We start from the raw sequence: 17,129 nt of genomic DNA, 5'->3' as shown, positions 1-17,129 counted from the left end.
AAGTCCTTTCATGATTCTACTATAGAAGTTTTTGAAACATTACGGAAATAGTAATGGTTCCTGCAAAGTCTATGTAGAAACTGAAATGCTCTTTAAAATATTGAGTAAATTTTGGAATTGTGTCAATGTTAATTCTTTGATTTCTGGCATCAAGATGAGAGACGTCCAAATGGCCCTAAGCATTAATAAAAATGGGGAACAGGTCGATTCTAAGTATCTTCCATAGTTGGCTCAAATTATCTCAAGATTTGTCTCTTCACACCCAAATACTTTTGGCTGCCTTACAAACATCAAGGGGATAGGATAAACAATGCAATTATCTTTTGAAGGAGATAAAATCCAAGATTATTTTATTACGGAACATCAATTCTGACCCAATTGAGAGGCGTAGAGAGGGAGAAGACTATTTTTTAAGTTCTCGACGGTTTCTTGAAAGTGAAAAGAAAAATCAGAATCAACTCTTTATTGGTGACTAACATCCAGTTATTTCCACGATACTTTATTGCACAATAAATGTTGGTGGACGTCAATACCACTCAAGTTGATAAAAGATAATTTCTTCGCATGATTTCACATTTTGAGGTTTCAAATGGTAGTCAAGAAAGGGTGGAAAATCTACTCTAATATATTGGTGTGGAAAGCGCAAATACGATATTCTAAAAAGGATTAAATAAATGTTCTAGGGATATGCTTGGCTCATTTAATCACCTTAGTATTGTAATCGATGAAAATGGGAGCTATCAAATTAGTGATTCTTTTTTTAATAAGCTTAGTACCAGTGGATTTGTGCGACCTAGTTATTTTATGTTTCTCAATGTTGTCCATATTTATAATTTACTAAAGTTTATATTTGACTGTGATATTATGAAAAATTGTTGTTTTTTCTTAGAAATCTTGTAGAAATATATGAATATTCAGCTTATGAAAACAGCCGAAAAATAATGAATCAGGGGGAACAAATTAAAAAAGTAAGTGCATTGCCGTAAACTTTAAATGGGTGTCTGTGTAATGTGTATTCATTACTGGGATGCATTGTATTTTTATTGATTCAGGTGTTGGGATGTCAGAATGACGAATCATTCTTAGACTCCAAAACAATTTACCTCGTAAATCTTAACTTTTAGTATGTTACTACCACATAAATTCTTCAAATAATTCAAATGGGAATAAGATTTGAAAATAATTTTATTTAAGGCCATTATGAAACTTAAAACTGTGTATATATTTTATGTCTACTAGTGTAAAAAAAGCATGTAGAAAAGAGGGCGCTCTCCATCTCTATAGTACTCTCTGCCCTGTATTGCAGCAAAGTAATATCACTCCCTAAATTATGATATTTTTTAATACATTAATTAATAGCTGTAGTGCCCTGCATTGTCCGGAGTAATTAGTTGTAGTAAATTTTCAAATATGGAAAAAAGCTATCGTTCGGTCATTTTCTAATCATAAACTTATATAAGTGCAACGCTTACAGATAAATCAAGATTTTATGTACACTACGATACTAAGATAACTTGTTTTACTCACGTATTATAGGTAACAAATTTATGTACTTATTTTGATATATACCTGTGTCAATTATGTTGGTTATACTGCTTGTGACTCAAATTGTACTATCGAAATCTCAAAATCCGAGCTCAAATAGTTATAATGTGATATATTCATGGAAGGACACTCTTCCTGTACCCTTGAATACAGAAGTATTTCGATCAACAATATCGTCAAAAAGAGTTCCTATTGGGATCAAGGCGTTGGATGATAAGTTAATCATAAATATACCTCGTTGGTCCAAAAGACATCATCCTATCAACATTGCATGGCTTCCTAGAATCAATGATCCTATTCCATCAAGAGTGATTGAAAATGCAACAGTTCAGTGAGTATAATTTTCATAATAGAATTATAAAATCTGAATTTACCCTCTTTTTAAAGACCTTTTCCTAACTGGGAAATGCAAAAAATAGGAAATTGTCGTTCATTTCAATACGTACAAAGTTTTGAAATAGAGCCTTCAAGTGGATTAATGTGGATGCCTGATTCAGGACTTGAAGGAATTAATTGTCCGTCGAAAATAACTATTTTGGATGGAAGGAGTGGCCAAATAGTTCATCAATATTTATTTCCTAGAGACGTAGCAAAAGCCGGTTCCAACTTTTTAAACGACATTGCCATTGATGTATCAAACTCAAATAATAAGTTTGCGTTCATTTCTGATTCCAAGGAGGGGAAAATTATTGTTTACAGTCTACTTAAAAATAAAAGTTGGGCAATTGAGCATCAATCAATGAAAGTCGATTTAAGGGCAAGTAGTTTACTTATGCTACAAATTATTATACATTTTAGTTTTAAATTAAGGGGAAAAGTCGTTGAAGCAGAAATCACTATTACAATTTCATATTCAAATTAGTAGAAGGTTAGACATATGGATAATTAGAGTGGTTTCTACTTTTTGAAATGAAATAACATTATGGTACGTACCCATTTAAAGTTTAAATGTTGCACGTCTAAATATTGAGAAAATACTTTTATTTTCAAGCTAATTTTAGTATAGGTTTGCATGTATATATATATTTGTTTTAAATATGTCCCTAAGAAATTACTTTTCTATCACAAAAATAAATAGTCAACAAAACAGATCGACCCAGAATTAGTAATTCAAACTTTCAAACATTAATGGTTATTTGTGTGACCATTTGACAATAATTTAGTTGTCTTCCCACATCAAAATGATGAAATATTATTTTTTATTGTCAAAATGAAAATATTATTACAACCTCATAATAAATTTACCTTAAGTCTTCTATATGTCTTAAGCAATTTTTGGAAAGGCTTATAGTGAAGCCAAAACTATTTTTGTAATTCTTGGACAATGGACATGCCACATTTATACTATTTCATTTCAAAGATAGTGATGATTCTACTGAACATATTATAAATATTCTGTAAAAAGTACGCTGGTGTACTTGATATTTACTATCAATGGATATTATCTCGTGTCCGTTCATTTGAGTGATATAATTTTTTAATTGATCGTCTCAGAGGATTTATTTCGGCGAGCTTCTAAAGAGCGAGGTTAATTTCAGCAACATTAGCATTTAATACATATTACAAGATAAATTACGTCATTACTCACCAAAGTGGTGTTTATAATCAAATAGTATCAATCTAGCAGGATTAGCTGAGGCTCTTTTCAAATTTTCTCTTAAATCCCTAAGTTTGTATGAAAGAAATCATTAATAAAACTCATTCTGTTTGATGGTGTTCAATTGATGGGTCTTGGTGGACTGGATTTTGAAAAACTATGTAAAACATTGATCCATTGTTTTTTTTTTGGTCTTATAATGACGTTATTCATCTTGAAAGTGTATTATATGGAAATGTGTATTAAATTAGAAGAAGCTTCCTAAAATGAATTTCGTTAAAATGACACTCGCTGAAAATAATCTCCCTCAAATGAATGTACGCTATATTACCTAATAAATAAAATCTCAAATGGTTTAACTATTCAATAAAATTTTTGAATTACTTTTATTATTTTCAAATCTAAAATAGTTATTGTTCCACAAAACATATTTTGTAAAGATGAGCTTCTTATAATAGAACTGAACTAAAATTAATTTAAACGGAGAATCCTATTTGTACATATTAGTAAATCTAAGAGTTACTTATTGAATCCTTTAAAACGAAGTATATTTTACATCATTTCTCAAAATCTCGCAATGGTTGTAGTCTGTATTTTTATAATTCTTATAATACAGTTAGAATTTTCATAATACACAAAAATTTGTATTTATGTGTGATATAATAGCCGAATAACTTAAGATATTGTATGTAGTGAGTAGTAATCATTAGTCATAATTGTCCTAAAACGATTTGTTATATCGGTTTCACTAATCAAAATAGCAACCTTTAGTTGTTAAAAGATTCAACAAATGAATTGAATACTACTTGATGTCAATTATATACAGTTATATTTATATTTTAAATTTAGTTAACAGGCAAGCTCAAAATTTCTATTTATTAGCAAAATGGTAATAGTAAGTTTTGTTTTAGATCAATTATTGAAAAAGATAATCGAAGAAAAAAACAGATCCTTACAAATATCATACATGATTTAAAAAGAGTGTAATTACGTTTTTTTAACAAAATTTGGGTCTGATATGTAATAAAAGTGTACGTTAAAAAGAAATGTTTAGGATAGACAGTAAAAGTTTAAGTCCTTTTATTCGATGGCCCTATTTTGACATGCAAAAGCACGACAGTATTTTATAATTTTCTTTTATTTGAAACAAAAAATGATTGTTATTATTCTACAATGCAATTGTTTAGGCCTGTAAGATGGATGACATCAAAAATACTTAAGTCACTGTATACATTAGGCATATATGGATCTGATATCAATTACTTTAGTTTAATAATACTTTGATTAAAGTATTTTAAGCGAATCCATTCACAAACTATAAATAATTCAATGCAATTTAACAAGAATATTTTCTACTTATTGATGAAGATGAGTAATGAATCATTTTTGCATTCCATTTTATATATTTTATACATTCATCAAATGGCAGTATTCATTATCGAAATGCGTGGAGCCTTGCCAATTTTTTACTTTTTGTAAATAAATTTTCAAATCAAAAGGGATAATGCATTTTCAATAAACCACTTATTAATCTTCATCAAATCAATGCTAAGGACATAATAAAGAAACTTCCGAAGTATTAAATATAGATTTAATTCAGTATTTTTACTATAGCATCATAGTCCAACCCGTACACTAGATTAATACGTGGTCCAAACATTCTTATTTTTTTGAAACTATAATCCTTGTCCATTTATAAGAACAAAAATACTTTGTTTTTCGAATATTTGTCAAAATCAAAGATTTTGATTTAAATTAATATTCTTGAGTTATTGAATAAAATTAAATAGAGATTAAAAGTAATATATTTATTTGTAATAATAATTCTTGCACATATTTAAAAAAATAATTGATTTTCTTCATATAATATCTCTTAAATTATACTTATAAAAGCATGTGGTTTTAACAATTTTTCAATGAGCCAATACATTTGCAACACTGGAAGGTCCTAATTAAGGATTTTACATTTTTTCTCCTAAATGATTCTTTAATTATATATTTTCAATTGCATCCACTTAGTTTTTAAGCCAAAAAAACTAATTCTTCATATTATAAAACTCATTTTCTTCATTTTTACAGGCATCTACGTTTGATTTCTTAGTTCCCTTCAGAAATCGACAACGAATCATTAAAGATAGTAATATAAACGGAATTGCCATAAGTCCAGCACGTACTGGATCCAAAATGTTATATTATAGACCCCTTGTAAGTTATGATTTGTTCTCAATGCCAACAGATCTGTTGAAAGATGAAAACTCTTCCAAGAGAGTTACTAATTCTGACGTAACCAAAATATCCGATAAAAGTCAAACAGGACAAGGCGATGGTATGGTTGTTGATGAAAATGGATATTTGTATACGGCTGAAGTTACTAAAAATACAATCATCCGATGGGATTTAAGGAATAGAATCCCTGAAGTCTTACATCAGGTAAAAACAATCATAAAACTCAAAATGTAATGTTATACATTTTAAATCAAAAAAATTATGTAGGACAATCAAACACTTATTTGGGGTGATACTTTTGCTATTGATGATGATGGTTTCTTATGGGTAACTACAAGAGGATGGCCCATTGATTCTCATAATCGAATTGTAAGATTTAAAATAAATGCAAAGTCCTATCTCAATAAGAAATAGAAATATATTTATTACATTTATTAGTATTCTTGAAAATATTACGGAACTTTTTTGAGTTAAAGAATCGCGCAACCTTCACTAAAATAATCTTTTCATCAAAAAACTATTTAATTTTGTTACATTTTCTTGAATCAAAATGTAATTAATTCTTTCATAAGGTAGACCAGGGACTGTTCCAACATTCCTTGTTCTACTCCCTAGAATTTAACACAACATACTTACATTTTTTGTAATTTACTTTTAGATTATATAATAAATTAGAACTATAACACAAATACAAGTTTTTTCAGGCATAAGTTTTAATTTATAAATTACTATTATAAAGTAACTTCAATTGAAGTCATACTCTCATAAATACCTGGGTTCAATTCTTTACTATTATACATGAGGATCTTTTATTTATTTTTACGATCTTCCAAAGTGCTAATTGTTCGAATGTCTCAAAAAAAATCGACATATCCCTCTTGCTATTCTAATAATATATTCTTTGCTCGGCGATTAATTTCCTTATTAAAAAAAAAGTTAGAAAATTAAATTTCAACTATCCGCTGTCGTTTTCTCCCATTTCGAGATAGAAAGAGAAAATATCAAGTTCGGGCAAGCTTATACAAAATACCCTTAAATTAAAGTAAAATAATTAATAATTCAAATATTATATGTCATTGACAAGATTTTAACAATAATATAAATCCTCTAAAAATTACTTTTACTCACCAAATCCTATTTTTTCCAAAATCTCAAAGAATATTTGACAAAAAGGATTAATAGGGCTTAAGCAAAATATACTGTGTTGTCTAAATAAACAGATAATAAAACAAACTACTAATACACAATAATGCACGCCAGGATACGCCACTATTCTCACGTCTGTAAACTGATTAGTTCCTGAGTACTTAACTTCCTTTCCGGAATAGATTCAATTATATTCCAAACCTGATTGAAATTTCGTCTGTGTTTATAAAAGAACGGAGAATAACCTTGACAGAAGGAAGTACACTATATAAGAATTAAATAATAATGACAGTGGGTTGAGATCAGGACTCTGTGGGGGCCAAAAGTCCTTAGCCCAGTAAGCAACGTTCTTGGCACGATTCTTGTCGAGGAAGTTTTAGATGGCTTTGTATGTGTGCACGGGAGCCTTCTCCTGCTGGAATACGACGGACAACTCCCTGGACAATTTCTGGAGACACAGGATTACGTTCATCTTGAGATTGTTCTAGGTAATCGTCAGATAAAAGGCGATAACTGGCTGGGAACTAAATTGGTTTCATCTTTTTCCCGTTATATGCGACGAGGCCCATCATCATCACGGACCCGGCATACTCTGTGGCGGTCACGTACCTGGAGTCCAGAAGAAATATCCGGTCATATTTACGGTTAGACACCAGATCCATTGTGAAAGTTTTCGGATCTGAAAATACAAAAATGTCGGGTGGATTTTGCTTCCTTGCGTTCAAGAGTTTTTTGGCCTTCTCAAGCCTCTTATCATGCTGTTTTTGCGATTTACTAATATTTTTTTTTATCCGAAGAGATGGGGTCGACCATTCTAGCCCTAAAAGACAAATAAATAAAAATATATAGAATCCTAAAAACTTTCTTTAGAATTTCAAAAAACCTCTTCACTTAATCTAAAACTCGAGATAGAAGGCTATAAAGTTAGGGGGACCTTTTATTTGACGACCCGGTATATATATTTTTTTTTTTTTTTTTTTTGGGGGATAGATTGTTTTTTGGAATTTAAAAAAAAATCAAATCAAATATTAATTTAAAAAAAAAATAAATTATAAGAGTTTTAAGACAAAAATTCAAAAATGCACATATATTCACAAAAATTACATTTTTAGGAAACTAATTTAAAAAGTCCATAGCTTATCTCAAAATATTAAATTCGTTGGAAAAAAAGTTTAAAAATCCATAGTATTTTCCAAAAAAAATATCTCCAATCCACAGCTATCCACAACAAATGAATTTCTTTAGAAACAAGTTTCGAAAATCTATAGCTATTTCAACAAAATTCAAAAATCCATGGCTGTTCATAAAAAAAGTCAAAAATTAAATTTTTATACAAAAAAAAATTAAATACTACAGTTTTTCACATTTTTCAAAATATTGAGTTTTTTAATAAAATCCAGGAAATCCTTAATTTGGGTGGAAGGGGCTACAGCTCTTCCGCCCAAACCCCCGGGCGGATGCCCCAAGATATTATAGGGTTAATAAAGATTACACTTTCTTTCACAAAATGTATACAGATCAAAGTCATTATTCACATCCGAATTCTCAAGATTCTTAGAAGAAAAAGATGAAACATATATTCATAATTAAGAAAGTTAATTTTTTTATTTCATATATTTCGTTTAAATTATGCGTAAACTTAGTTTTAATACAAACTAAGATGTAGTCGTCATTACATTTATTTTTCTTTGATCACAAATTTGTACAAATGTATCTATTTATGTACTTGTTTATTAAAGTTTTTAATCGTTTAAGGACCTAAATGCCATCCCTAATCCTATGTTAATGAACATCCTTTTAATATCAGGGTTAGTGAACTGGGTTAGTAATAAACTACAAGGATAAAATGTATTTTATTACAGGATAAACATTTCAAACAAATTTAATTATTACTTTATAAAGATTTTAAATCATTTTTTAACTACTTTATTCATTTGGCATTAGTAAATATCAATTTTCGCCCTAAAAATTCAAGAACGTGAGTTAGCGAGTTCAACAAGATATAACTTGTTATTTCTTCAATGAAAAGCTTTCTTTTATTAAAATTTCTATGAAATACTAATTACTTTATTCAAAATTTAGGTAATCAAAGTACCCATCAGTTTTTGAACAAGTTTTGCGTATTTTGAATCATAATTTCAACAAAAATATAATTTGGTAACTACTTTTGTATACATTACATTGAAAAAAATAGTAATCCATGAAATCCAAAGGAAAAACTTTTCAGAAAAACAGTTAATTAAATGCAATTAATCTAGATTTTAAACTGCTACAAATACATTAAAAACTAGATATTTTCAAGATAAATACAGGGTTGCATATATTTGGATTGGCCATAAAATGATGATTCAAAGGAATAAGAAGCATTTTTTTAAACCTCAGGGTGTATATCATCCCAATTCACTAACGGAGAGCATAAGATGTTAACGAATAAAGAATATTCGAATAATAGGCTTTTAAAATTGATTAAAGTTCATATGCAAATACGTAATTTAATACTTCTAATAAAAGGTCGCAAGCTAAAAATATATCATATTTTGATTTGTACTGATACGCCACAGATAAATTAAATAATATTCTCCTTTGTTTGGCTTGTGATAATTTCATGTGAGTCAGTAGACAATATTTACAATTCATTGAGTTTTAAAGAAATTTGACGTTAACATATTCTATATTTTTTCAAGTTGCTAATCTGAAGATAGTATTTGCGAAGAAAAACCTGCATTATACAGTGACTTTTTTATTATTAAGACTTTTAAAGTGGGGTAAAATAATTTTTTGAAGTCAACTTTTCACTATTTTTCCTTTGTTTATATTTTTATGGTAAGGACAATAATAACATTTTATTCATCATAAGTTATATGAAATAATGTATGCCAGACACGATACTTTTAAACTTATTGTAAAATTTAAACTTAGTCATGTATTTACATGATTTTTAATCTGGTCATTTCAATACTGTAACATTTAATAAATCCGAACTTTACCTACTCAATTCAAAAAACTTTTTATTCGAAAGTTTTTATATTAAAGAAATGTTTTAAGTCTAGCTGTATCAGATCAAATACATAAAAAACACTCACCCACTCCCTCCTATGAAAAATTATACACTTATGTTACATGAATATATAGCCATAATATCAATGAACTCATCAACAACTGCAAAAATTCTTGTTTCCCTCAATATATAGTTTTTTATAATTTATTAACATAATATAGGAACGCAATATGAGGTGAATATATCACACGATACTTAGAGTTTGAATAATTCCAAGTATTGCATGATACAAAATCTGCAGTTTCTAATACTTTTTCATGCAAGAACCTTATATATCACTAGCTCGTGAGCTCATAAAAGGGAAAGTAAAAAATGAGGATTCATTCAGTAGTTTTAAGTGTAAGTCCTTGTTGGACTCAGAGTATAATGGAGGATCGACAACATAGACATGATTGTATATCTCCTTCTTAGATACAGAGTGAGATGTATTCTTATTTCCTTCAATTCACGAATGATTGTATCTGATTTAATAAAAGTCATAGCAGCTAAGCTTCTCTCCTTCAAAATTCTTGGCATTACCACGTTAATTCTCAGTTTTATTATGTTGCCATACCGTAAGGTCATATTTTATACAGCTCTAACAATACATTTGACTTATTTTACGTTTGGCTTCAAAGCAGGTTAATCGTTCATATAAATTAAAGTTAGAATGGAAAAAAATCTAACATTATACGAGTGGCAACCTGAGAAGTGTTGTTTTTTTAATTTTCCAAAGGTGTTATCATTATTCACTTAATTATTGTGGAGGGAACATCCACGTATAAAGTGCAATTCTTCCTGAATGACAAGGAATAACAATGATGACTTATTGTTAAGCTATAATTGTAAGTCCGTGTTGCACTCATTATAGAATGGAAAAGCAACATTTGAATAATTCCTGCATTCATGCATTTGCTAAATGCAGAGTTGGATTTGTCTATTATTAAAAATAAAAATTCTCGAGATATGTGGCCATTAGAAAAATTGGGAAAAACAAATGGATTAATTTTCACAAATTAACAAACTTCCATACTAAAGGCAAGTTTATATCTTTAAAACATAAAACACCAGGGTGTTGTTTATCTTGGTACAAAATCATTAAAATTGGTTATTTTTTACCTTTACTTTGCAGTTTCTCTAAATTGGATTGTTTCACTAAAGATAAAATTATAGATAATATGAATGGATGTATTTTCAGGTGGAGTTTTTTTTGTACTCAAAATTTGTTTGAATCTATATAAAGTATGAAAATATTTAAAAATAAATAAAATTAAAATGCTCAAAAATTAGATTTGATACAAAAAGATTTTAAAGAAATTCGTGGACGTGATTAGAGTTTAAAGTAGGAGAAAAGGTGGGTAGGTTGATATACTTATAGTTTTTAGGAAACTGATACGAGTTATGCATCGTATTTCTTGATATAACTACCTGTTAGTAACGCATCCGGTTCGACTTTTTGGGGATTTATGATAAAATCCAAACATTTTCTGAATTTACAAACTCAGACAAATAACTTTTTCCATGATGAGGATAATACAGAGCTTTACTACTCTATTCCGATATGTGATGATTTGAAATAGGCTTGACACTACGGTGTTGAAGGGGTGGAAGGAGATTTTACAACCCTTCTCAAATCTGTAGGAAAAACTTTTCTGTTAATTATTTTTTTTTGTTGTCACAATTTAAAAAGTACAACTCGAGTTGCCAACAGCAGTATCAATATCACACACGCTTATTATTCTTCCATCCATCACCATATCATGTATTTTATCAATGATTTCTATAATAGTAACCTCAACAGGGGGTCCAGAACGTTCAGCGTCACTTGTGCCCATAAAGTCACTTCGAAAAAGTTGAAACCACTTATAAACTGTTATAATCGAAGGTGGAGAGTCCCATAAAGTTCATCAAGCTTCACTTGAGACGTTTTGTCTTTCATAAAGTAATGTTTAATCAATTTAATGAATTATTTTTCGTCCATTTTTGAAAATCACTCCACTTCCTCGATTCAAACGAATGCCAAACAGAAAAAAATAGATTGATCTGACAGAAAGTTGGTGTACATTTTTCCAAGAGATGCTACTAGCTAAATATAACTTCGATACGCGACAGTAGTGCCATCTCTCGGAATTTATATTGACTTTTTAAACCACTCTCGAATATGTGAAGTAAAACAAAAATATTTGGATTTTCTCCTAATCTTTTGTTGCGTTTAAGATTGTTTTTATGTTGATGGCCACATATTTGGTTAAGCATCAGATAAATTTTGACGTAGTGAAACTGTTATTTATGTTGATTTAAGTGATTAATAAACACTCCCTCCTCTCATTTAACAAATTTCACTAATGAAGAAGTTATTTGAAAATTAATTATCCTATGAATATATGAACATAAACTTTTTTTTACAGAAAAAAAATAATCTCAGAACTCCTAAGTAAGCTTAAATGTCCATTAAACTTTCTTTCATTTAGCATAAAAATATTTAATTTCCGCCCCATAAAGAAGAGATTTATGGTTTAATGCCTCGAATTAACCTACAATTCCTACAGATTTATGTTTGTAACTTAATGTAAAGAACACAATAAGAATGAGATAGTATGTACATATATTGCTAAATTGCTCAAATGACAAAAAGTAAGTTCTGCCAAAAAAATAATATGAAACTTAGCTTCCTTTTCATCACTAAACTCTCATTTACTCTTTTTAACAAATCCTAACGTAGAATTTTACTTGTAGTTTTTTATACTTCAACTCAAGAAATGCTGTTTTGATCACTTTTAACCCTTGAAATCCACTGAACTGTTTTTCTTTTCTCCCCTATTGATCTGAACGAGCTATAATTAACTTAGTGACATTGTTTATATCTCTAAGCATTAAACGAATCCCACGTTTTTTTTCTTTGTCTAATATTATATTCTACAGTTTTAAAACTAATTTCCGTAGGAAAATCTTCTGAAAAAACTTTTTTACCAATAATAATTTAGTACATTAAATTAATAATAAATATGTATTCCTCTTTTTCTAATAGCTTTACTAAATTACTATTAAACAGTTAATATGTTTTATGTCACTTAATAACTAAGTTAATGAGTGGTCTTATACAAAATATTTATTTATTTTATTCATAAACACAACATAGTAGCAGGTTATTCAAATGTAGTTGGAATCCTGTACGGGTGTGACACTTTAAATACATAGTATAATATGTTAATTTATATCCATGGTGACCTAGTTGTTTTGTAATTACTAGCCACTTTATTTTTAAAAACAATTGACGGCCTCTAAAATAGTATACCAATGACACCTGAATTTATCATAATATCATTTTAAACTGAATGAAAATATGGAATCATACCAGTATCAAATTATTAAACATAATTTTTGGCTAGATGTCCTAAATTGTAATTTGACTAAATTATCATTCAAAAAAATTGTACAAGCAAAAATTTTGCTGACCAATAGTCCATTAACAATATTCTAAAAATCTTTGACTCAAATGAAAAATATGCTATCTGGGTGACTATATCTTTGCAAATATTAAAAAATGGATATTCAAATTTTTGCTATTTTCACTAATATAATCTAGTAACTAAATTATAAGTTTTTTAAGTATATATGTCTGTAATAAATTCCAAATTAATGAAAGGCATTTTTGTTGGTAAAATATATTTAATTCAGAGCTAAACTGTGTTATCTGCCTTAGAAAGTATAAAAAATCTTACATTTTAAGGATATATAACAATTTTTTTAAAGAAAGAGATGATAGAGTTTACTAAAAGTGTTGTTGTATCGCTTTTGAAGTAAAATATTGTTGTAAGTATATTTGTTAAAAGCTAATAAAATGGATTGCACACCACTGGAGCTAACAGCCAGAGTAAAATAGTAGCAATTTCTCTCATTCAATTCAACGCTGAATTGCAGATAAGACTGTTAAAGCAACATTGCATGGTTAATCATTGAATTAATTCATAGCACATTGCAATTAGCACATTTTTAGTGCAAAAAATCTTTGTCTATAGTTACCCAAAAAAAGTTATTCAACTCAATTTCTTACCAATATGTTTACATAAACACAAATACGTAGCATTTATTAATAGTGGGCCCAATGGACTCAGTACAAGGTGAAACGATTATATCTGCCGCATCGAAAAAATGAAACTACAGCTTTATTGTTTAGTATGTATTGAAATTTAAGAAACACACATGTTTATTAGATTATAAAGAAGACCTTTATTCAGTGAAACTGCTTTCCACCTCCCCAACCTCCTCAATACGAGTGCAGAAACGGGAGCACGCCGCTTGAACTTGCAGCGGCTGGAGAGAGGCAAATGTGCGTGGATAGCGGCAATCAGGCTGTCCTTGTTATTATGAAGGGCCATGTTGGTGTTACTATTGACGTAGGACCATTTTCAGTAATCAATGGGGTTCAAATTTGACGAGGAAGGGCCAAAGATGAGAACAGTACGAAGTAAAACTTCTTCTCTTTCAGCCTCTCCAGTCTGACGCATGTAGGACCGGCACTTCAAGTCGTTTTTGGCACACTGGATGATGGGTGTATGTGATGTGTCCAAATCCACGGCAATTTGCTGCATAAGGGTCGTGGGATCCGAATCAATGATATCCTTTACCTTGCTGATGAACTCATTGTTCCTGACCTTCCTGCATCCCTCTGGAGCGTGCACCTTCCTCTCTGTGGCCTCCAGGGGGGTTGTCACACTCATTTACACTAGAACAACGGAGCAGTTATTTGGACCGTTTTCAGAAATTGAAATATAAATAAATAGCATTCCATTTACTGATACACGTCAAAAATTGTTTGTAGGACAGACTAAGAACATCCTATTCTCCTACAAATAAATTCCATGTATATCCTAAAAAAGATAAATTGTTATTTTTCCCACGAAAAATTGGAAACATTGTTCCATCTATTCTAGGAATGTCTAAAAATTACCCCATTCCTTAGGATGATAGAAAAATATATCTGTAAAATCTTTGATGTAGGACTGAATCACTTTAATGCTCATTGTAACGTCCTCACAGTATAAGAATATAAGGAAAATCGAGTAACTTATCTCCAAGATACTAAGTATTATATACAGATTGAATAACAAAAACAAAGAACTCCCTTGTGGCTCCATGATTACATCTCTTAGGCAATTATATTCCTAAAATCCCTCTTCATCGATAGAAAATACAAAAAGTAGAATGTTTACCAACATTTATTTATCAGAACTGGCTCAAAATCCTCTTTTCTTGGCTATTTTCACTCACCCACTGACTTTGTTATCCGATCTTTGGGTCATTTAGTTTTTCTTTGTTTGTTTATTTTTTCATAAATTATTTGGATTACAAAATATAAGATATATATATAAATATCTGAAATATTTTGTAAATGATAACCAATCACTAATAAGTCTAAAACAACAGAAAAAAAGTTAATTTCATTTCAACTTGTATATTAAGCCTATTTTGATAATATTTAAGTTTTCTATTTTTTCTATCATGGCGTGTTTATATTTTAAAAATTGATATAATTCATGATTATTAGACCTTCATGCAAGCTTTTGAAGATAAAGGCACGATCTATTTTTAGAAATTAAATATAGAACTTATAAAAAGATAAAAAAATTTCATTACTTCAACAACAGCTTATATTTGTTCTAAAATTAATACTGAAAATATTGATTAAAATATTTTATTTTTATTTCAGAGAATTTAATAACTATTATCTTATACTGATACTATAGAGGCTACAAAAACTTTAGATATTGGTATTTTGGGATCTCTCTGAAAGGCAAGTTATAAGGATGTGAAAAACCATATTCAATAATTTGTCATTATAACATTTAGACAAATGATAGAGTAAATGTGTAAATTTACAGTGGTAAAATATGTGTTTTTTTTTGGTTTTTTTGGTGAGCTGTAACTCAGCCAATGTATTTTTTTTCATAAAGTTTTGCCCGCTTCTTTTGTTTGTTTTTTTAAATTTTTGAACTGTAGACATAATCTTGGCTGTAAAAACAAGATATAGCCTTTTCTATATAATATAACAGAAAACCTGCCTTAATTATCAACCACACAGAAAAGTCAACCAGTAAAGTTTTAGATCTCCATATCATGAACATGCAGTCTGTAAACATTAGAAAGGTATTGGAGGTGTAAAGTTATAGCTAAGAGACTGTTAGCAACAAGGATCGTTATCGAAGCTCAAGCACAATCAGAGATCAATATGTTTAAGCCAAACGGTAAGACATTCTTGGTAATGAACCATTCGAGTCATGATATCAATTTCAAAGTTAATTTGTATACCAAAAGAAAAGCTGAGATGAAATAAATTAAAACTCAAAGGATATATGTGATTTAAGAGGATGATGCTTAATGCCACACATAAAAAAGATGCAACTCCCTAATCGACCAATAGTACATTTTCTTTGCACCAGATCTATGGTACCTAAATTAATCTGACCTACATATCTTCGGCTATCATCCAAGGAACGATATTAAATACTATAATCAAGGAAATAGTAAAAATAAGGATTAATTGGTTCTGAAGATTTACTTAGTATTTGCCAATCTTCCAGAGTTGAAGAGACTGTTTTTTTAAAGGGCCGACAATGTCTCACACTCTCCTAGTATATATTTAACCCTTTAAACTCTAGTGCTAGTACTTGATATGGTTTTTATCACCCAAAAATATTAAAATGGATATTCTATGTATATAAGACTTTACATTCAGTTTTTACATGTGATACTATTAGCATCTGCGAACAAATTAAATACCATTAAACTAAGATGTTTAAAACTTTTGAATTCATAATCTAAAATATAAGTTAAAAAAAAGTTTTATATTTTATAGACATAACAGTATAAATTATTTATTAATTTAAAAAAAATATTATTATTGTTGAATAGTTCCTAACGCTGGGACTTAAAATCTCTCTTATCCCATTTTCTGTATTGTCTCGTCCCTGTTATCTGCCCTTGAAAATGACATAAGTTTAACACTTTGCAGGCGATAGGTTAATTAACTTACCAATACAAATAAGTATGCATTTTGCAATCTACATGCAACATTCATTAGTTAATTTTTATTTCTACTTAACTTAACATTTTATAAAAAAGAAAAGTATAAATTGTTTACTAGTGCGCAGCGTTAGTCAAGAATGTAGCTCAAATTGAGATTATGGTTCAAATCAAAATTATGTCTTCTAGAAAAAAGGCGAATATCGTTTAAAATTAAAAGTATGTATACTAAATTACAAAAGGAAATGTTTTTGTGATTTTTTGAATAATTTCAATTGATTTTTTAATTCTAGATTTGATTTAGAAGCCCGCATTTTAAAATTGAATCTCTTATCAGTACGGTAAGCACTATGACATGAAAGAAAAATTGATGTGCATGTATTTATTTAGTAAACAGCACGTAGTGATAAAAATTCCTCAAGATGTAACGTTTTGCAAATGATGATGGACCTTGGACTTCCTTCAAAATGTTTCCTTATCTAACACGGGCAGAATTTTCTCTACTTTCTAAATGTGTTACAATTGTAAACTTTGCAGACATGCATTGACACTCTT

The 17,129-nt window shown here is 29.2% G+C and overlaps 1 protein-coding gene across 1 annotated transcript; it reads left to right on the top strand.

Moving 5' to 3' along the window:
* Positions 1-1,280: 1,280 nt before the first annotated feature.
* On the top strand, positions 1,281-6,078 carry LOC121115225 (dopaminechrome tautomerase). The gene is made up of 4 exons (XM_040709424.2): positions 1,281-1,876; positions 1,933-2,302; positions 5,222-5,572; positions 5,636-6,078. The coding sequence occupies exons 1-4, from the start codon at positions 1,581-1,583 to the stop codon at positions 5,780-5,782; spliced, it is 1,164 nt and encodes a 387-aa protein (XP_040565358.1). The 5' UTR covers positions 1,281-1,580; the 3' UTR covers positions 5,783-6,078.
* The last annotated feature ends 11,051 nt before the right edge of the window (positions 6,079-17,129 follow it).

This window comes from Lepeophtheirus salmonis, chromosome 3 (genome assembly GCF_016086655.4).
Source record: "Lepeophtheirus salmonis chromosome 3, UVic_Lsal_1.4, whole genome shotgun sequence".
NCBI lineage: Eukaryota > Metazoa > Arthropoda > Copepoda > Siphonostomatoida > Caligidae > Lepeophtheirus > Lepeophtheirus salmonis.
The sequence above is the reverse complement of the archived record's forward strand: the minus strand, read 5'-3'. Positions and strand labels throughout refer to the sequence as shown.

Excerpts from the sequence above, each read along its gene's own strand:
- LOC121115225 (XM_040709424.2), top strand. The coding sequence starts at position 1,581 with ATGTTGGTTATACTGCTTGTGACTCAAATTGTACTATCGAAATCTCAA. Across the intron at positions 2,303-5,221 it reads CAATGAAAGTCGATTTAAGG|GCATCTACGTTTGATTTCTT; the intron begins GCAAGTAGTTTA and ends TCATTTTTACAG. Across the intron at positions 5,573-5,635 it reads TCCCTGAAGTCTTACATCAG|GACAATCAAACACTTATTTG; the intron begins GTAAAAACAATC and ends AAAATTATGTAG.